This window comes from Rattus norvegicus, chromosome 1 (genome assembly GCF_021556685.1).
Source record: "Rattus norvegicus strain SHRSP/BbbUtx chromosome 1, alternate assembly SHRSP_T2T, whole genome shotgun sequence".
Taxonomy (NCBI): domain Eukaryota; kingdom Metazoa; phylum Chordata; class Mammalia; order Rodentia; family Muridae; genus Rattus; species Rattus norvegicus.
This window is the reverse complement of record NC_141534.1, coordinates 239,475,154-239,497,371: the sequence shown is the minus strand read 5'-3', so window position 1 is coordinate 239,497,371 and position 22,218 is coordinate 239,475,154. Positions and strand designations below refer to the sequence as shown.

The 22,218-nt window shown below is 39.7% G+C and overlaps 1 protein-coding gene across 6 annotated transcripts in view; it reads right to left on the bottom strand.

Moving 5' to 3' along the window:
* The window catches only part of Cdc37l1 (cell division cycle 37-like 1), a 28,899-nt gene that overhangs the window by 6,166 nt on the left and 515 nt on the right, over positions 1–22,218 (bottom strand). For 3 of the 6 annotated variants that reach the window (NM_001011941.1, XM_087549988.1, XM_087549994.1), the window contains exons 2-5: positions 17,867–18,148; positions 14,387–14,477; positions 7,566–7,681; positions 6,982–7,104 (exon numbers count right to left, since the gene is read on the bottom strand). In NM_001011941.1, the coding sequence (NP_001011941.1) occupies positions 6,982–7,104; positions 7,566–7,681; positions 14,387–14,477; positions 17,867–18,148 (612 nt within the window). The remainder of the gene's footprint in view (positions 1–6,981; positions 7,105–7,565; positions 7,682–14,386; positions 14,478–17,866; positions 18,149–22,218) is intronic. The other 3 variants (XM_087550007.1, XM_087549999.1, XM_087550002.1) reach the window with 1 other exon arrangement.

Here is a 22,218-nt window from a genome sequence, read left to right as displayed (position 1 = left end):
ATAGGGCAACTATGAGACCCTGCCTCAAAATAAAACATACCACAGTGGTTGGGTGCTTGCTTGGCAGCACAAGGCCCTTACTTAGCCCCTAGCATTGCAAATCAACCACACCAGCCTCTCATGCTCACTCCCTCTCACTTAACTAGGGAAGGAGAGCATCAGCATCTAGTGCATCTCAGGCCTCTTTAGATTCTCTCTGTAAATGTGTATGTATGTATGTATGCATGCATGCATGTATGTGTATATATATATATCTGCCTAATATATATATATTATATATATGTCCTCAGCATTCAAGTTAATTATTGTATCCTCAGTGCCCTATCAGCCAGCATGTGGCATCTGGAAACAAGCATAACTTAGGCTGAGGGAAGGACTCTTCTGGCTTCCAGTCATGTAGGAGTCTTAAGTTCTCCATGAAAAGCCCCTCTCTACTGACAAAGGCCTCTTTATAGACATCTCTTCTATGTGTAGCTGGCAGGGTGTATGCCCTGTGCTAACAGTATGCTGGCTTTCAGTTCAGGTGGTACAAAGACCTTGTAAAGGGAGTTCAAGTTGCACAACGTGGTTGAGATTATAGATTAGTTCTGGGTTACATAAATAATGGAAATTATGTTCTGGGATATCCCGTCTACTTGAATAATTTGCTCAGTTAGGTGTGGCATCATATTCTAGGACTAGCAGTACTTGTGTGATCTATGCTAAGTGCAGTGTTTGCATCCACAAGTACCTGCTGTTGATGGCAGTGCGACTGCTCCCTCCACGGCATCCCTAAGGCCTACAGGTACTGTTAATGAAGTAGCCTACAGTGCAGAAGGATTTAATAAGCTAACCCTTACAAAATACTTTAAACATGACAGAAACACCCTGCAAAACATTACTGCCTAATTTTTAATATTAAAACTGTTAAGGTTAAAGACCTTAATAGTTTTCAGTTGTTTTATCAAAGATAAATATTAAAATGTAGTGTGGCAATGTCCCATTACCAAATTAAGTATTAGTTAAAACACATCCATTAAGGCATCACCAAAAGGTCTACTTTCTATTGCGTCTATGAATCAAGTAAAAATTTAGTTAGCACAAGCCTAACTAAAATTCTGACCCAGTCATTTGTTCATTCAAAGTCTAGTGGAAGCTGTAGGATGAGATTGTAGGAAACTGAAGGACTAGATTACAACTTCAAAGAGATTAGAGCATTTAAGGTAACTGTCTTTTTTACACTTAAAAATAAAATTAGTTTTTTGTTGTCTGTTTCTAATGGGAAATGTTCATCACAGAGTATTATGAAAAAATGAAAACAATTCTATACTCAAAAATAATCAAAGTTAAATTTCTGGTTTATTTCCTTTTAACTTATAGTTACATATGTTAAAATGTATAAAATATATGTATATGCAGTTCACTGAGCAAAACAGCCCACTGTGTCCCTACAGAAGTCAGGAGGCAGACTATCAGCACTGCTGCAGAGAGCAGTCCCCAAGAGTTCTTCTCCCCTGTGTCTCAGCCATTCCTTTGTCTTACTTTCCCTCATACATGCAGCTCTCAAAAACAGATTGCCTAGTTCTGCCTTTATCAATGCTTTATAAAATATATTTAAAACTACCAGCCTCATAAAATATATCTTTGCAACTGATACTGACTATACACCTAGCTTGCTTCATTCATTCATTGTTTTTCATCTATGATGGTGATGAATTGATTAATGAATACACGATTTATTCTTAGGGGTAGGCTGCTGTTATAAACAAATCTATAAACAGCACAGCAGTGAGTACAGAGATATGAGTTGTGCTGAGACATAATTCTCAAGCCTCACAGCTCATCTACGTTGAAAATTCATGTGTACAATAATTTCTCTTTATGTGGGTAACATCGGTCAATATTTACTATGTTCAAAGTTTTGAAAAAGAAACTTAAAAAGACCCAGGAACAAGTCTATTACATGTTGCCACTAGCAGTGTACTTTTATTTTACACTATTATGTTTTGCCAGAGCTAAACATGACTACTGGAAACTCACTCAGAAAGTGACCCGTAGAGTCCAAGAATGTGATATGTCCGGGCAACAGTGACACATACTCTGGAGCATGAAGACCTGACTTTGGATCCTCAGTTCCATGTAAAATCCCAGCACAATGGCACACATCTGTAACCCCAGCACTGAGGTGGGGAGTTAAGCCAGAGACAAACAGATCCTAGGGGCTTGTTGGCCTGCCAGCCTAGCCAAAATGGTGAGCTCTTCTTCAAGATCACTGAGAGGCCGTCTTGGAAAATGGGATAGAGCATGATAAAGGAAGATACTCATTGTCAACTTCTGGCTTCCACAGTGCATATATAAATAAATCTGTATACATGCAATGCATACTAGTTAAAAGACAAAAACTTCTCTTTAAAGTACCCCCTCCCTCTCCTTGCAAAGGCAGGAACAGTGATATCCACAAGAGAAGATAACAGGTGACTCGTCTGAATCAGTATCAATTACACTCACCTCAAGAGTGAAGGAGTCAATGTAGCCACTAGTCTCCCTGCAGTATTTTGGAGGGCACTGTTACTGAGGGCTCCTGACTATCAGGGCTCCTGAGCACAAGCTGAGAACAAGCTCTCTATGTTACATTCCTCAAACAGGTGTTGCTCTCCAGATGTGCACGGCCTCAGTTCCACTACAAGTATCTCCAAAGGACTGCTCTAATGTGCACTTCCACTGGCGGAGCTCAATTCTCATTGCTTTGCTGCTTTGCTTTTTAGGAAACTTTTCATTATTAGTGATTCAGAAAACACAAAACCAGTAATCTTTCTGTACATATCTAGTTTCTTATGTTTATATCAACATGCATCTTTTTTAAAACTTGTAACACAAACATTTTCTTAGACTATTAAGAATGATATATATACATACATACACACACACACACACACACATATATATATATATACACACACACACACACACACACACACACACACACACATATACACACACATTAGCCACATAATATTCCGAGAACACAATCCCTTGAATGTGAAGTATCTGGTTGTTTGCTGGCTTCCCTCTTCCCTCTTCCTCCCTGTCCTCCTCCTCTACTGTAGCCCATACGGAGCTGATCTCAGAATGCAGCTCATAATCCACTCACCTCATTTCTACAATTTTTTTTAATTAAAAAATTTGTTTCTTTTCTTTCATTTCCTTCTGTGTTTTGTTTTGTTATGTTTTGTTATATTTTGTTTTGTGAGACAGAGCTTCTCTGTGTAGCCCTAGCTGTACTGGAACTCTCTCTGGCCTTGAACTCAGAAATCCACCTCTCTCTGCCTCCCAAGTGCTGGGACTAAAGGTGTGTGCCACTGCCATTGCTGCCACCACCATCACCCAGCTATACAATTGGGTTTCTTAGACAGTGATTGTACATGTGGAAGATGCCGTGTCTGTTTTGCTCAACACTGCATCCTAATAACTAAAATGGAAATGCTCTATGTTAGTAAATACTCCTTATACATTAAATGAGTAAATGATGAGGTACTCAGAATAGTCACATTAATTTCAATGGGTTTCAATTTAATCTAGTGCGGCCTCTTACTCTTTTTCTTTTTTTTAATTAACTTGAGTATTTCTTATTTACATTTCGAGTGTTATTCCCTTTCCCGGTTTCCAGGCCAACATCCCCCTAACCCCTCCCCTTCTTTATGGGTGTTCCCCTTCCCATCCTCCCCCCATTGCCGCCCTCCCCCCAACAGTCTAGTTCACTGGGGGTTCAGTCTTAGCAGGACTCAGGGCTTCCCCTTCCACTGGTGCTCTTACTAGGATATTCATTGCTACCTATGAGGTCAGAGTCCAGGGTCAGTCCATGTATAGTCTTTAGGTAGTGGCTTAGTCCCTGGAAGCTCTGGTTGCTTGGCATTGTTGTACATATGGGGTCTCGAGCCCCTTCAAGCTCTTCCAGTTCTTTCTCTGATTCCTTCAACGGGGGTCCTATTCTCAGTTCAGTGGTTTGCTGCTGGCATTCGCCTCTGTATTTGCTGTATTCTGGCTGTGTCTCTCAGGAGCGATCTACATCCGGCTCCTGTCGGTCTGCACTTCTTTGCTTCATCCATCTTGTCTAATTGGGTGGCTGTATATGTATGGGCCACAAGTGGGGCAGGCTCTGAATGGGTGTTCCTTCAGTCTCTGTTTTAATCTTTGCCTCTCTCTTCCCTGCCAAGGGTATTCTTGTTCCCCTTTTAAAGAAGGAGTGAAGCATTCACATTTTGATCATCCGTCCTGAGTTTCATGTGTTCTAGGCATCTAGGGTAATTCAAGCATTTGGGCTAATAGCCACTTATCAATGAGTGTTTTTCTGTGATTGGGTGACCTCACTCAGGATGATATTTTCCAGTTCCACCCATTTGCCTACGAATTTCATAAAGTCATTGTTTTTGATAGCTGAGTAATATTCCATTGTGTAGATGTACCACATTTTCTGTATCCATTCCTCTGTTGAAGGGCATCTGGGTTCTTTCCAGCTTCTGGCTATTATAAATAAGGCTTCGATGAACATAGTGGAGCACGTGTCTTTTTTATATGTTGGGGCATCTTGTGGGTATATGCCCAAGAGAGGTATAGCTGGATCCTCAGGCAGTTCAATGTCCAATTTTCTGAGGAACCTCCAGACTGATTTCCAGAATGGTTTTACCAGTCTGCAATCCCACCAACAATGGAGGAGTGTTCCTCTTTCTCTACATCCTCGCCAGCATCTGCTGTCACCTGAGTTTTTGATCTTAGCCATTCTCACTGATGTGAGGTGAAATCTCAGGGTTGTTTTGATTTGCATTTCCCTTATGACTAAAGATGTTGAACATTTCTTTAGGTGTTTCTCAGCCATTCGGCATTCCTCAGCTGTGAATTCTTTGTTTAGCTCTGAACCCCATTTTTAATAGGGCTATTTGTCTCCCTGCGGTCTAACTTCTTGAGTTCTTTGTATATTTTGGATATAAGGCCTCTATCTGTTGTAGGATTGGTAAAGATCTTTTCCCAATCTGTTGGTTGCCGTTTTGTCCTAACCACAGTGTCCTTTGCCTTACAGAAGCTTTGCAGTTTTATGAGATCCCATTTGTCGATTCTTGATCTTAGAACATAAGCCGTTGGTGTTTTGTTCAGGAAATTTTTTCCAGTGCCCATGTGTTCCAGATGCTTCCCTAGTTTTTCTTCTATTAGTTTGAGTGTGTCTGGTTTGATGTGGAGGTCCTTGATCCACTTGGACTTAAGCTTTGTACAGGGTGATAAGCATGGATCGATCTGCATTCTTCTACATGCTGACCTCCAGTTGAACCAGCACCATTTGCTGAAAATGCTATCTTTTTTCCATTGGATGGTTTTGGCTCCTTTGTCAAAAATCAAGTGACCATAGGTGTGTGGGTTCATTTCTGGGTCTTCAATTCTGTTCCATTGGTCTATCTGTCTGTCTCTGTACCAATACCATGCAGTTTTTATCACTATTGCTCTGTAATACTGCTTGAATTCAGGGATAGTGATTCCCCCTGAAGTCCTTTTATTGTTGAGGATAGTTTTAGCTATCCTGGGTTTTTTGTTATTCCAGATGAATTTGCAAATTGTTCTGTCTAACTCTTTGAAGAAATGGATTGGTATTTTGATGGGGATTGCATTGAATCTGTAGATCGCTTTTGGTAAAATGGCCATTTTTACTATATTAATCCTGCCAATCCATGAGCATGGGAGATCTTTCCATCTCCTGAGATCTTCTTCAATTTCTTCCTTCAGAGTCTTGAAGTTCTTATTGTACAGATCTTTTACTTGCTTGGTTAAAGTCACACCGAGGTACTTTATATTATTTGGGTCTATTATGAAGGGTGTCGTTTCCCTAATTTCTTTCTCGGCTTGTTTCTCTTTTGTGTAGAGGAAGGCTACTGATTTATTTGAGTTAATTTTATACCCAGCCACTTTGCTGAAGTTGTTTATCATCTTTAGTAGTTCTCTGGTGGAACTTTTGGGATCACTTAAATATACTATCATATCATCTGCAAATAGTGATATTTTGACTTCTTCTTTTCCGATCTGTATCCCCTTGACCTCCTTTTGTTGTCTGATTGCTCTGGCTAGAACTTCAAGAACTATATTGAATAAGTAGGGAGAGAGTGGGCAGCCTTGTCTAGTCCCTGATTTTAGTGGGATTGCTTCAAGTTTCTCTCCATTTAGTTTAATGTTAGCAACTGGTTTGCTGTATATGGCTTTTAGTATGTTTAGGTATCGGCCTTGAATTCCTATTCTTTCCAGGACTTTTATCATGAAGGGATGTTGAATTTTGTCAAATGCTTTCTCAGCATCTAATGAAATGATCATGTGGTTTTGTTCTTTCAGTTTGTTTATATAATGGATCAAGTTGATGGCCTCTTACTCTTTAAGTGCCAATCAACATGAAAATTTCAATACTATTGTAGTGATTTGAATAGGGATGGCCCCAGACACTCAAGTGTTTGAATGCTTGGCCCATAGGGAGTGGCACTCTTAGGAGCTGTACCTGGTTGGAGGAAGTGCGTCACTGAATGGGCAGGCTTTGAGGTGTCCTATGCTCGTGGTACAGAGTCTTCTTCTGTTGACTACAGATGAAGATGTAGAACTCTTGGCTCCTCCAGCACCATGTCTGCCTGCATGCTGCCATGTTTCCCAGCATGATGATACTGTACAAAACTTGGGAGCTGTAAGCCAGACCCAATTAAATATCTTTCTTCATAGGAGTTGCTGTGGTCATGGCCTCTCTTCACAGCAAAGAAAACCCTAACTAATACAATTATGTTGTATTATAAATACTAACTTTTACTATGTAATCTCTTTACTAGCTTATATATACTAAGTAAGTACGAACACTAGACATTTCCTTTCACAAGAAAGCTACAGCATTTAGCAATCTACTGGCTAAGCAGCCTCCTGATGCACCCAGAACAAAGCTCAGCACAGCCCAACCTTCTCACTTAACGATACCAAGTTACTACTTACTTTGGCTTTCTGGAAAAACAAACGAAAACAGCCTCTTGGATCCACATTACAGTTTTTGGCCATTTCCATAATAAACTGCATCACAACAGCTTGATGTGCTATCTGTTCCATTAGAGCGCCTTTCTGAAAAAGACATGCACCTAAGTTCAAGGAAACACTCCTGTAAAGACACGGATTTGGTACTGATGCAAATTTTGAGTTTTTAGAGTACTTTTAATTTTATTCTCTTTACTGTTAAGTAAAATATTATATGAACATGAAGTAAACATCTTACTGCTACATGGACCAGAATACATACTTTAGGCTGAGTTCATACTGCGGTTGCTTTATGAAAAATTTAAAACCTGACTTTCTAACTAGTAATGAAGCAAGGAGTGATCACAGTCCTGACAGCAGGATGATCAGAGGCAGCAAAGCAAGCAAGCACAACCCCTGGGGGAGCTCGAAGGTTGGAAACAAACAATACAACTTTACAATTCTTTCTAATAACCTTCCTCCTTCCATTTAAAGTAAACAATCTAAGAAAATACAATAAAAACTAGAATTCTATTAAGGCTTCCAGACATTCAAGGTTCATACAATACCTGCTCAGCTTCTAGGTGAAAACACCATAAAATAAGGTATTTAGCAGTTTCTTCACATACAAGGTACGGGTGGTCAGACAAAAATCTCTGACTATCATCCCATCGACTCAACATACCTGTAGAAAAAGAATTGAATCACAAATGTCAAATATTTCCTTTCTTCCAGTGAGGCAAGAAACGGATTTTAAATGTTACTCTTCAGAGACAATTCATAGTTCCAGAGCAGTGTGATAACATGACAGGGCAAGCCGAGAGCTGAACTTCTGAAAGCAATGGCCAGCAAGATTTATTTCAGATAATGAGTCTGGCTTATGAAGAGTAGCCAGTTCAAGTCTCGTCTTTTATGGGAATACCCAAAGTCTCACACACACTGAGACCCTGATCTTCCCTTAAGGTTAAAGCTTGTATAAGTCAGTACCGTTTAGTGAGGGAACAGGATGGTTTGATTAAAGCGATGACTAAGAATGTCTGCTATTGCCTGGCTATGGCAAAGACTGCAAAGGCAAGGCTGTCTGGGCCACACAGCCCCATCCAGGACCGTTTCAAAAACAAAACAAAAAGACTAGGACATAGTTCAGGGGTAAAGTATTTGCTTATTATGCATCAGGTCTGAGGCTCAATCTCCAGTACAAAAATCTTAAAAAGCATGATTTCAAGAAACTATACTTGGCAAATATAAGGGCTTATTAAAAATTCAGAATACTATATATCTCTAATTTATTTTTTAAAGTATCCAAGATATGGTAAAATTTACCATTTCAGGAAACTTTATCAACTGGAAACAGTAAGTCAGTATTATCATCCCTGATATACTTGTCATTTTAGTCATACTAGCCTTTACTAATGTTGTCTGTTCAGACAGTAAACAATTATTCTTTTAAAAATTAGTTGAACATATTTGAAAGGCTGCCATTTTATTTCAAGATATTAAATGAATCCAAATAGTACCAAGTAGTACATCTGCATCTTTAGCTAATTTACAAAGTCACTACGACCAAGTAACACGGCACTGGCAATGCTGTTCAGGATTACCCTTGTATGCACTGAGTATCACAAGGCCAGAAGCTCCAGGCTTCAGATCTACACATAGCAGCAAACAGTACAAATGCTATTAAGACATCATGTAAGTTTCACAGGACTGTCCTGAGGGTCTGACAATAAAACTTCGCTTTCAGCACAAAATGAATTCCTACATACTAAATTTCACATGCGCACATGTGATCAAAACCAAAGACAAATAAATACCTTACTTGAGAATACACAGCAACATATGGGAACCAACTGAAAACACACTGTCTTTAGAAAAGGGTTGTAGGCAGTTTCAGCATTGTATTTTTTAAATTAAGAAAAAATCCCAAGGAGGACAGAGTTTCCCTATACAACTCAATAATCCTTCAATCTTTAAACATCTCCAGCTTCAGCTCCAAGTGCCAGGACTTTAAGTCTGCAACATATTTTTCTGACAACTGGGTCATTTAAGATTTTGAGACACAGAATGATTATGCAAATTTATTTTAAACTACTTCTCCAGGAATTTATGAATGCTGACAGTCAGAGCTGGCAAGACATAAATGACTCCTATGCACAGCCTTGACCCACAGCCTTGACCCACCCCCTTTCCCCATACTCTCTTTCGAGAAGGTCACATGGCACCCAGGCTGGCTTTGTTCCTATCTCTCCATTGCTGGGATTATGGGACCTTGGGCCACTGGGCCTGATTTACACAGTTTGAGAGATGAAGCCCAGGGCTCCATGCACCCCTGTGGAGCACTGATGAGCAATCTCCCAGTCCCTTTGCTGGCTTGCTTGTGTCTGAGGAGGTAATCCCTTCTATTTCTATCTACATTCATCCATTACCTCATTGTGGCAGCACCCTGTCCGTTTGGATTCTGAATTAAAGATAATATGAAAAAGATGAATAACACTTGTTAACAGCCACAGAGGTGACATTACACACTGAGGTTTTATCTTTTTTTTTTTTTTTCCCCCGGAGCTGGGTACCGAACCCAGGGCCTTGCGTTTGCTAGGTAAGCGCTCTACCACAGAGCTAAATCCCCAACCCCTTGGTTTTATCTTTTTAATACCTAAGACTTTAACACTTGAGACTGGACAAGGACTGCATCTAGCTAAGTAAATTAGATCTTGAATTAGTATGAAATTGAGAAGTGGTCCGTACAGGTCTTAAGAGAAACTGTGTGGGATTTTATAGGGAAATGTTTAAAGAGAATCCAGGTACAGGAGTAGAACATATCTGAAATTACCATCATTTTGAAATCTGTAAACAGAGTACCACAATTGAGGCCGACAGAAAGGGAAACAGACTCTAGAGCTAAACAGCTTCACTCTGAACCTCAGCTTCCACTTGGGCAAGTCCTTCATACACGTCTGTGCCGTCCTCCATAGCGTAGGGCTGAACCAGTCCCCAATGTGAAGAATGTTTATGAATTAAAGACATCATTCATAAAAAGCACTTAGAACAGTGCAGCCTCTCATAGTCAATACTTGGAAGCAGGTATTGAAACAATAGTGAATAACTCACTCATATAACAAATACTTATTAAGACTACCAACCAATTCCTCTGAATGCTCAGAATAGCTTACTTTAACAAATTAAAATAATTTAATTATATATTTCAAACCATGTGTCTCTCTGGTAAACATCTAAATGTCATCATTTCTCAATAGTCTACTTGATTTTTAAAGCTGCTCCCAGCACACATGGTTTGCATTAAGTTTATTATAGTTTGATACTTTATACTACCTACTTTAACTCTACCTGCTAAAACTGCCCTAGCTAGGCTGTAAGGTCCCTGGGGAGACTGTGACTATTTCTTACTTGCTGAACCCTATATTTCTCATGTTTCTATCATCTATTACCAGGTAACCGGTTTTTTTTTCCCCCTCCATACCTACATACAAAGTCAGGTTAGTTAAAACCAAATCCATCCTTCTCTGTCACCTTATCATGCTTCTCAAGTTTCAGGTTACCCTATCAAGTATTCTCTACAAACTTCTCTGACATTTCCATTTCTCTGAAGAAAAAATATAAACATATCTCTTAATATTAAGGTATCACGAAATTGTTAGAATAAGACCTTAAATATTTTTTCAGGTAATAGAAATGAAGTATATGGGGTTGGGGATTTAGCTCAGTGGTAGAGCGCTTGCCTAGGAAGTGCAAGGCCCTGGGTTCGGTCCCCAGCTCCGAAAAAAAGAACCAAAAAAAAAAAAAAAAAAGAAAAAAGAAAAAAAAGAAATGAAGTATATTTGTTGTAAAGAATTTGGAAAGTTCTCAAATTAAAAAAATTTGCAATTTTATCAGAGGCAATTTAATTCCTATAATACATTTAATTTCCAATTCATTTCACTTTATATTTTATTCAAGTACTCCATACTTTTTTTTATAAAAAAATGGTTAAAAACTACTTGCTTTTAGAATGCAAAGAAGGTATTATAAATGAGGAAGAACACAGCTTCTGTGCAAATGTTTGCAGTGGTTGATAAAGTGTCAGTGACCATCCTACACAGACTCAGAAAATGCGGAATCAAAGCTAACTATGGCTGAAAGGGAAAATGATGTGCTCCGAAAAACCACTGCACGATTCAAAAGGCAGCTCTGAGGAGCACAGCACCAGTGATGTTAAAGATACAAACAACTGTGGGAACTGTTTAAGAGTAAATAAAAGAGCTCTGTGTCTGCACCAGTATTTTGTATTTCTAAAGCATGAGTCAACTAATAACACAAATGTGGAGGGAAATCAGATCTCAATCATCCACAACACTGCAATAGTGATACCTTGACCATTAACTGTAAATCTCATCTATGTATAAGGGTAAAGAACAGGAAAAAGGGTCATCAATAGCATAACGGAGAGTTGGGAAGAACTATGAAGAACACAGGCACAACGGGACATTGGTGTGAAGTCCCTGCAGCTGACATACACAGTTCCCATGCACCAGGCCCTCTCCTTCAAGAGATGAGAATGGGATCCAAGTTTGGAAAGCTTCGCTTGGAAGCTTTAATTATAGCTGCCGTTACAGATGTTCTTTTAAAGAGTTCATCAACATATCTCAGTCTGGCAAACACTCCTCTCCTTTCCTAATATGCACACACTAGCAAGAAATATTTGCTTTATCCAAAGGCAGATAACATCAAACCCTAGACTCTTGCCTCAGACCTCTATCAATGTGCTACCACTTTGTAAACATACGTTTTGTTGCCTCACCATCCCATGTAACTGGAAACTAGTCCACTCTGTGGATGGAACTTGGCAAGCAGAAATAGCAGGTCCCCCAGATGTCTATTCATATGATACACACATGCCAGAGAGTGGAAAGTAAAACACATGAAAAGTTCGGCAGCCTACTACCTTAGGAACATTTCTGTGGATCCAATGTGCTTCAGCAAGTAGGTTATCTCCTCCACAGTGAAAAGCCCATGTGCATTTCCACTAAGAAACAGGCACAATGTGATCTGGGAGTGGCTAAAGTCTGGTTGGATTTGAAGACAGCAAGGGTCTGGTTAGTATTACAAGGTGAGATGCTGGAAGCTCACAATGTGCAGTGGTAAACAAGCGCTTAGTGATCATCCGTGGGTCTCCTGGCCGTCTTATTAAACACACAACAGTTTGATAAACGAAGGGGTTGTGGTGAGCACAACCTCAAAAGCATGGGCTCTTCTCATCAGAGATGTTCGGTAGCCTAGTCTAGAAGGGAAAAAAATAGCTAAAACTTCAATATGGCACCATATTCTACAAAATTAGTTATTCTGCCACCATATAGCAACTTGAATATATTGGTATATTGATCCAATTTCTTCTTAGAAGGATCAATAATCCCTCACACGAACAAGTCCATTCTAGAGCTGAAAGTGGTCCTCTTTCCTTACCATGCTTCTACCAGTAATACATTTTTTTTTTGATCTACTAGATGAATTGGTTAGTGTACACTATTTTTACTTATTTTATATCAACATCCATGATAAATACAAACTCATGGCACTCATTGGTCTTACCATGGAATACTCAAACTCAGTTTTACACTGTGAGAAAAGTCCTGGTGTCAAGGTGGATTATAACATCTTGTGAAGTTGGAATGTCTTCCCACACAGAATTGCCACTTAACGGGAGTGCTCATTCTACAACGAAAGAAGGTACTACAGGCACTATCTCTATTCTCACTTACTGGGGGGACAACTCCAAAACAACTGGCATACCGAATGCCAGGTAGGCAAAAAAAAACCCAAAAAACAATCAAACCCAAAACACAGTAGCACTAGTGCCACTCTTCTATCAAATGTCATGTGTACCTAGAAAGAAGCACCAGCAAACGGACGGACGGCAGGCACATCATTTTCCTGCAGAGCACAGGGGCCTTGGTGACAAGGCCTAGGTAGGAATGGCAACTGACAACACAGGACTCATTTGCAAATTACTGTTCCTATCCCTTCTGCCCTTCCTGGTTTAAAGACTTTAATATCTACCCAAAAGAGGGCTGCTTATTCCTTTTATTTCTATATATGAGACAACACAATTATATATGTAGAAATGTGAATGTGTGTGTTTCCGGCAATAGTCTTTGTTTTGGTTTGGCTATTTGTGACAGAGGCTCATAGTCCAGCTAACCCTGAACTTGAGATTCCCCCAGCCTCAGCCTCTTCAATGCTGGGATTACAAGCATGTGTCAACATGCCCAACTTTCTTTGGATACTATTCTTGAGTTAAATGTGCAATTTCTCCTTGAAGCGGAAATTCTTTGAGGGAGCACAGATGGAAAAAGGTTTCAACATGCCACTGATTAACAAAGCATAAACAAGAACCACGTCACACATTCACACAATACTTGAATAAGAAACAGTGTGAACCTCAACTCCTCGCACTTCCAAGAAGCATTTTCAACCCCACTATCTCATTGCTTAAGTCTCAGATACACCGTGCATATATTTTCTGACTCTGCATTTCTCATGCTGTTGCCTCATCTTTATGGAAAATCCTGAAAATCTGCCCCTCCTAAACCAGCTCAGACATTACCTCCTCTGGGAATCCTTCACTCAGTCAAGTTCACCCTCCTTACCCAATACAAACAGTAGCTCCGGGACTGGAGACGTGGTGTAGCCATCAGGTGTGCTTCCTGCTTTCCTAGAGCCTGAGTTCAGATCCCAGCACCCACACTGGGTGGCTTACAACCACCCAGATCCCCAGCTGCAGGGGATCTGACACCATCTTGTGGTCTCCATGGGCCTCTATACATGTGGCATATACTTTTACAGCCACAAACACATACAAATGAAGATGTAGCTTTACATCTTTGTGTATAATTTCTGTTCTATTATCCGAGCAACATGTCAAGGAACTACGAATTACCTAGCATCGCATGCAAACCTGCAAAAAGGGAAAACGAGACTCGGAGCTGGAGCAATGACTTGGTGGTTAAGGCACCTGATACCAAGCCTGATGACAGACGCTCAATCCCTAGAAAGAGCTCCAGCAAGCTGTGCCCTGACCTCCACACACGTGCACCTGACCTCTCATGACCACTGCACAAGAGACAGATACATAGACTTTTAATGTTTAAAAAAATATCAAAAAAAATCCCTGAACAGTCAAGAAATACAAAGAAGTGATATCATTATAGAGAGCGGCATTAACAAACTGATTCTCTTCACAACCTGACACAAAAAGGTCAGAAACAGACCTGGCGACACTACCAGAAGCACAGAAGAAGTGGGGTTGGCACATGGAGTTTTGGGGCTTCACAGATTCATTATTACATACCAATGATACCTAACACGATAAAGAAGGAAACTTAAGTAGTGGACTTACCAAAATGTCTGATTTTTTGCTCATATTTCTGCATAAATGATTGTGATTTATCTTCATCTTCTGTTTTTCTTTTATCTTGATTAATAAAACTCTGGAAAAATTTAGTGACAAAAATCAATATTTAAGTCCCTTCAAATAATGAATGCTTAACAATCTTTCCTATAGACATGATGCTATAAGAATATGGCATAGTACTATACATCAGGAAATTAATCTGCTAAACTCATCACTAACAATTTAAATGTTCTCATTTGGTAGTTTCATTAGTTTTATTTAAAAATACAAATTTATCTAGAGATCACACAGAAAAACATCTGAATGAATCTTTTTATTAACCTGATTACCCTATCAAAGACAGGAATAGAAAGATTTTTTGCATGTGTAATTTATATATCTGCATTGTGTAATTTATATCTGCATTGTTCATTACCAATAAATACTTGCAACTGTGGCCTAATCTTTGAGTTTCTTGACAGAAGCAAACTGAGCAATCCAAGCACATAAGAGTCAGAGATTTATTATAAATTCTTCAAGATGAGATACAACAAAAAATACACCTGATTGCATTTCTAAAAAAATGTTTTCTTGGGAGGCTAGTTTAATTCTCCTTAAGACTAAATATAAACTTCTAGTAAGGAAGAATTTGCACGTGTTAATAAATAAATCACAAAACAGACCAAGAAGTTTCTCATCTAACCAGCAAAACTAACACAACAGTTTTCCAGAGTATTCTCTGACATTATCACTGCCAGAAATGAAATAAATAAACTAGCTCCCTGCCAGCTTGTATTTCAAAATAAAAGTACCTTATACTTTTTACCTAGGTCAATGCTGCCCTAGCCACAAATGTACACGTGCAATAGTAGAAGCATTAAAAAGCAGAGGTGCAGACAAAATTTGCGATAGATTGAATATTGAACATATTATTCAATGTGGAAGAAACACACACACACAAAATTAACAAAGTACTTCACTTCTGGTATGTTTGGTATGGAGTAATGGAATCTGGTGTATATTTTACAAGATTCAGGCATGTATCCCTGGGCACAGTGTCACATGTCTTTTGGGAGGGAAGCAGAGGCAGATAGACAGATCTCTATGAGTAGCTTATAAACTAATAACATGCTGAGAAATAAATACAAAAAAAAATCACATTCATAATTTGCCTTAAAGAGACAAAAACAAAAGACTTTGGAATAAACCTAATTCTAGCAAGGACGTGAAAAACATCTATAGAAAAAACCCAAAGAAAGAATAGGAAATAGAAAGATCTCCACTGTTGATGGACAAGAGCTAATATTGTGAAAATGACTATGATACCAAAACCAATTATAGATCCAATGTGATCTCCATCAAGATCCCAATGTGTTTCTTCTAGAAACCAGGAAGAAAAAAATTCAAATAGAAACACAAAACACCACAGAGAGCCTACACAAGCTGAGCTAAAACACTAGAAGCATCACTGTGTGTGACGCCAATTCAATTGTGAATGAGAATGAGAGTCACAGGTGACAGAGATATCAACAATAAATTATCAGAGAAAAGGCAGCTTCTTCAAGTGGTAGTGGCCAAACTGGATAGCCACACATAGACGAATCGAGATCTTTATCTCTCATTCAAATGCCTCAAAGACCTGACACTCTGATATCACTAAAGGACAAAGTACAGAAAACACTTCAAGATGACAACATAGGCAAGGACGCTGAACAGAACTCCAGTCACTCAAAAAATGACACTTGCCATTAACCGAAGAGACTATACAAAGTCTCTACATAGCAAAAACAAAGAGACGGCCTACAAAATGAGATAAAAACTTGTCAGCTGTACCTCAGATGTCTCGTACCTATTTTAAGATTAAACTTTTATTTATTTATTCATTTAGTTTGCATGAGTACAGATGTGTATGCGCATGTGAGTGCAGCTCTCGCTCTCCCTTCCTCTTGAGCGCTCTCCCTTTCTCTGTGAACATGCGAGTGTGAACATGCCGTAGAGTATGTGTGGTGGTCAGAAGACAATATGCAAGCAGCTCTCCTTCACCATGTGGGTCCTCAGGATCAAACTCGGGTCATCAGGCGTGGTGGCAAGCATATTTACCTGCTGAACCACCTCACTTACCCTGATATCTTTAACTATAGGATACAAAGAATCAAAATATTAAATAATGAGAAATCAAACAATCCATTCAATAATGGATGTTAATGGAGTGTGCAGACAACCCTCAAAAATTAAATACAAATGGCCAAAAATATATGGAAAAATGTCTAATACCAGCCACCTAAGAAATGCAAATCAAAACTGCATTGAGATTCTATTTTACCACAATCAGAATAGTAGTCACTACGAAAACAAATAACAAATGCTCAAGGGTGCTGACGAAGGGCACACTTACACACTAACGGAATGTAAGAGAGCCCAGCTACTGTGGATGTCAGTATGTAGGTTTCTCAAGAAACTAAAAATAGACCCACCATGTGGCCCAGCTATTTATACTCCTCGGGTATTTACCTGAAAGACTGCCAGTTGACATATCAGGGATGCTCACACATCAGAATTTGCTGCGACATTATTTTATTAGTTAAGGGGCTAATAGGGATGCCCAACAGCTGAATGAATAAAGTCAGATTAAATATATACCACTATATATACATACACACACACACACACACACACACACACACACACACACACACACACAAAATTTTGTAGCCACAAAAAAGAATGAGATTATGATTTTCAAAAAAGTGATTTGTGGGGCTGGGGATTTAGCTCAGTGGTAGAGCGCTTGCCTAGGAAGCACAAGGCCCTGGGTTCGGTCCCCAGCTCCGAAAAAAAGAACCAAAAAAAAAAAAAAAAAAGTGATTTGCACCTGGACACAATCGTGTTTCTATAGATGCACAAAGTCACTAAGAACAGACAATATAGAAACATGTGACACTATCTAGGGGCACAAAGGCAACTAACAAGAGAATAGGTGGGAAAAGGAGAATGGAAGGGCAGAGGGCCGGACATTCAAAGTAAACTGTATACTTGCATGAAAATGGCTTTATGTAATCCAGTATAATAAAATTTAAATTAACAAAACAGACTGTTACCTGAGTTTACTAAACTCAAGCTGGTAAACTGAAGGGCTGTATTTACAAAGTCCTGTGTTACAAAATCAACACGAAGCCGACAACATCAGGAAGTCCTCACTCGTCAGGCTGAGCACACAGGCCCATGCTACACCTCACCGTTTGCGCTGCGGTCTTCCTGCCTGCCTCCCTTTTCCCAGCCACCCTCCACGCTGCAGGAGGCAAGGCTTGGATTGGCGGTTTGGCAGGATTCTGGTGCTCTGCGACAGTTACTCACAGATGCTCTGGCTTTCCTCCTTCCTGTTCATCTGCAGTGCTGGGGATAGAGCCCAGGGCCTCTTGCACACTGTGTCCCTAAGCCATGTACCCAGCCCTCTTTTTTCTTTCTTTGCGGTGACAAAGCTCATACCTTATTAAAAACATCCTTGCTAATGGCATCCACGTTCCAGAGACACGTCCTCTCTCTCTGGACCAGAGCCTCCTCTTTCTGTCGCCATTCTTCTTCCCGCTGCCTCAGCTCTGACACTGCGGTCTGCGCTTTGGCATGTTCCTGATCCAAGGACTCAGAGTTATGCAGTGCTAAACTGCCAAGTTTCTGCTGGGCTTCAGCTAGATTCCATTTGCACGCCACAGAGCTCTTCACAAACTCTTTCTGCCTTTGGCACGCCAGCTCAATCCCGTGGCTATACATCTGAATAAAAAGTACCAAGGACTGCGTGAGTAAGGGATGAATGTAACGACGACGACTGTGTCAGTAAGGGAGTAAGGCAGCAGCAAGGACACAGCGTGTTCTTTTCCACCTCAAAGGGTCTCTGAAAGCCGTTCTGGGTACACAGCACATGTGCACTCTGTCTACAGCTGCAGTTTACACCCATCACTTTGACTCTGAGCTTCTTTGTTCACCCGGGCCCCTCCCCTGACAACTAACACCACCAAGGCTGGCAACCGGCAGTGACTTGCAGAGCTGGCCCACAACAAACATCAGATGCCTAGGCTCCAGAATCTCACCAGAAGAAGGAAAGCAAAGCTTCCCTCAAGTTCATCAGTCATGGCTCCTCATCCTGAGAACCAGACCTTCAGAGCTTTAACCTGCAAGACTTCCTGTAGTGGGCATCCTCCACTTCAAAGCAACCATTTAGTGGCTTCTGGTTTCTTTGTGTCATCACAATCTGGGATGAGAGCTCTTAATAAAAAATGCTATTTAAATAATTACCACACAGGCATACCTTACCTCAATCCTAATCAAAACAGTGACAGTTAAACTGAGAATTGCCAACTGATGACTCTGCTCTACTCAGGAGAAATTACTCTTAATATTTTCATAACTACCCATGTAAACTCAATGGTTGCTCAACAAAAGTTGAGAGCTTTTCTTTTTCTTTTTTTTTTTTTTTTTTTTGGATTTCTTGGTTAAATTAAATGTACAACTTCACACTATTTACTAAGAATCACTGCTCTTAATCTGTTCCCAGAGCTGTATCTGTTCAAGCCTTTATATAGTTACATCTCAACTGTGTAAATAGAATCCTACATTTTGGTCTTCATTAGCTGTTCTCTACTTGAGTGATCCTTCAAAAAGAAGAGTACAGTCATGCTTTCCCAGAGTCTATAATTACAAAGCATGGACTCCTTACGTCCAGTCAGTTTTACTTACTGGCTTTCTTCCCACCCTCAGGACCCTATTCTCCCTTTCACTGACAACACTCTGTCCTCTATCCAACTCCTGCCCAATCCCTAGGCTTTTTCTTATTCATTCTCTTCTAATTTTTTTTTCTTCTTTTTTTTTTTCGGAGCTGAGGACCGAACCCAGGGCTTTGCACTTGCTAGGCAAGCTCTCTACCACTATAAATCCCTAACCGTTTATTCATTCTCTTCAAACCCAAGGTATGCACATTGCTATACTGGTGTATTTTTAACATTAGTATATACTTATTTTCTCCCCGATTCCAGGCTTGGAAAGGAGTTAGAATTTAGTAACTGTCAGATTAATAAAGTAATCTTTACTTCTTGAACAAACTATTCTGACACAGGCAGTAAATCTGAGTTTTCTGGCGCATCCAAGACTTCTACTGGCTGTGGACACTCGCTATCCTGTTTCCTTATTTAGTCGTTATCTGGGTTTGCAGCCCAGATATTGCCATGTCTCTAAACAACAAGTAAAACATTTATTTTTACTTCTTGATACACTAGAAAAATTATGAGGTTGGAGAGTTGGCTCAATGGTTGAGATCTCTTGTTACTCTTGTAGAGGACCTGGGCTCCATTTCCAGCACCCATATGGGACTCACAATTGTCTGTAACTCCAGGACATCCAAAGTCCTCTTTTGACCTTGGCAGGCATCAGGAATGCGTGGGATGCACACACATGCACACAAGCAAAACTCTCATACACATTAATAAAATGATTTTTTAAAAAGAAAAATTATCAATGGTGTGACACACCTTTAATCCCAGTACTTGGGATGCAGAGGCATGCAGACGTCTGTGAGTTAGAGGTCAGCCTGGTCTACAGAGTAAGTTTCAGGATAGTCAGACTACACAGAGAAACTTTTATCTCAAGGGAAAAATAAGAAAGCCAGAAAAGGGAGAAAAATAAAACTGTAAAACTTAATTTGCAAAAAACAAAGTTGTACCAATAAAGGTAATTATTAAAAGTGGGGTACAGGATCCTACCCTTTCTAATTATACAAAAGCAAATATTTCTCAAATCAAACCAACTATCAGAATTATTTATAGTTAAACTATTCTCCATAGACTATCACATACTGTTTAGTCATACTATCCAACATGCATGGAGATGACTAAGTTTAACATCGGGTCTTTATGAAAAAGAAGCAACACAGAGAAGTGAACCCATGTTACTTAGGCACACACTCTCTGCTGAGTCGCATTCTGAGCCTTTAGCAAGTCTTACTTTAATCTGTGATCATATGAAAGTTTAAAAGGACATAATTTTAATGAACAAAAACTCTGCAAAGAGACTTATTGTTAAAGTCTACTGGGGCAACTTTACATCAAGAGTTCTCAAAGCAGCCAGACAGGGTCCCAGCACTGAGAGGACAGAATAAACAGGGGCCCCACTCCTAACCAAGAAAGAGTTTGCAACTGGTACCTGCTAGAAAGGGGAGCCACTAAGTATGGGCACCCATTCCAGAATGGGCCGTACTATGCCGAGCAGTAGTTGGCCAATACAGAATGGACTCTGTGGGTTTTGTTTTGTTTTTTGTAGATTTTTATTCCATTTTAGCATTTACAAATTTTATTTATTTAGTCTTACTAGCCTTTTGCTTGTTTTGATTTCATTTGGGTAGTTTGTTTTAAAAGAGAGAAGGAGAATGTAAAGTAGGGTGGGTAGAGAGGTGGGGAGGATCTGGGAGGAGTTGGGAGAGTGGAAAACAAGATGCAACTATATTGTATGAAAATTTAATTAAAAAGATGCAAACTTTTTTTAAGTTCTTAGATTCTGGCTTGCTTTTTCACACATCATTTGTTACATTGAGAAACCTCCCTCTCTCATATTTGGTACAAATTGCGAGCCAGTAATTTAAGATGGATTTTAAAAGCCTGTTAATTGATTAAACATTTTATTCTTTTTAAATATTCTAACCCCCAAATTTAATTCCTAAAGCTAGCAAGAGATATAACTAGGCTTGTAATAATTATATGTTCTTAGAAGTAATGACTTTGCAAATTTTATCACCATTTAAAGGCCTTCTCATTCAAATAAAATTGTACAGCGTTTCTGCAGATAGGCACTGCAGAGGTAGGCTGGAAAAAACACTGGACTGGGGGTCATGAGTTCTAGTGGGGACTCTGCCACTATCTAACTAGATAACCCTGGGATATCTCCTTTAATGAAGGCAATAAAAGCCTCTTTAACCCCCATCACCTAAACAAATGCACAGGTAAAATAATTAGTTTCAAGATACCGGGTTTCTTGGATTACTTCTTTTTGCATCAACTACAATGCACTGAAATTGAGACAGTTTTCCCTTGACTGTCCAAACGGACAGCAATAAATTTTTGTTTTCTCCCTCTGTAATACTATGTTTACACAGATGACACTAGAGCTCTGTAATTAGTGGATGACTACTGACCCATCAACTCTCATTCTGCCTCACTTTCCCGATGACTAGTGGGATGACTGTAGTCTGTGGCTATGAAACAGCACACTTGTGTGTGAGCCCAATCAACTCAGCTGGTTGGCAGAATTAACCTACACTTGCCGGCAGACGATTTAAACCAGTCATCTTTAAGAAAAGCTGTTATAAAAGCTGTCATTACATTTTTGCAAAAACGCCTAAGAATCAGCCATCTACTATCAATTTCATTGAAAAGATTAGGGTTTTGTATGTGCTTTTGAAATCTAGTTCACAACACACCCAGGTGAGAAGTCAGCCATAAAAGCCTAAGTGAGATACCACACTTGACAGTTTCTGATGCAGGACAGCTGGGTTGAAAAACACACGTAATGTCAGAACTTCGGGTGGAAGTCTGAAAGAAAAGCCAATTCTGTGGCTGTACGTTTTCACTGGAGACTGACACGGAATGAAACTATGAATACAGTAAGGGACCAATGATAGAAACGGAGGTGTGTGCAGCGTCAAAGGCGAGGCTTACAGAATTTGCTGAGATATCAGCGTGGGAAAGAGCACGTGAGATGTTTATGTCAGGACTCGGTGTACTATTATAGAAGTACAATCACTCTCTGTTCCTATCAACTGTGCACAAAGTAGCTGGAGCTTGTAATAAAGGCTCGGA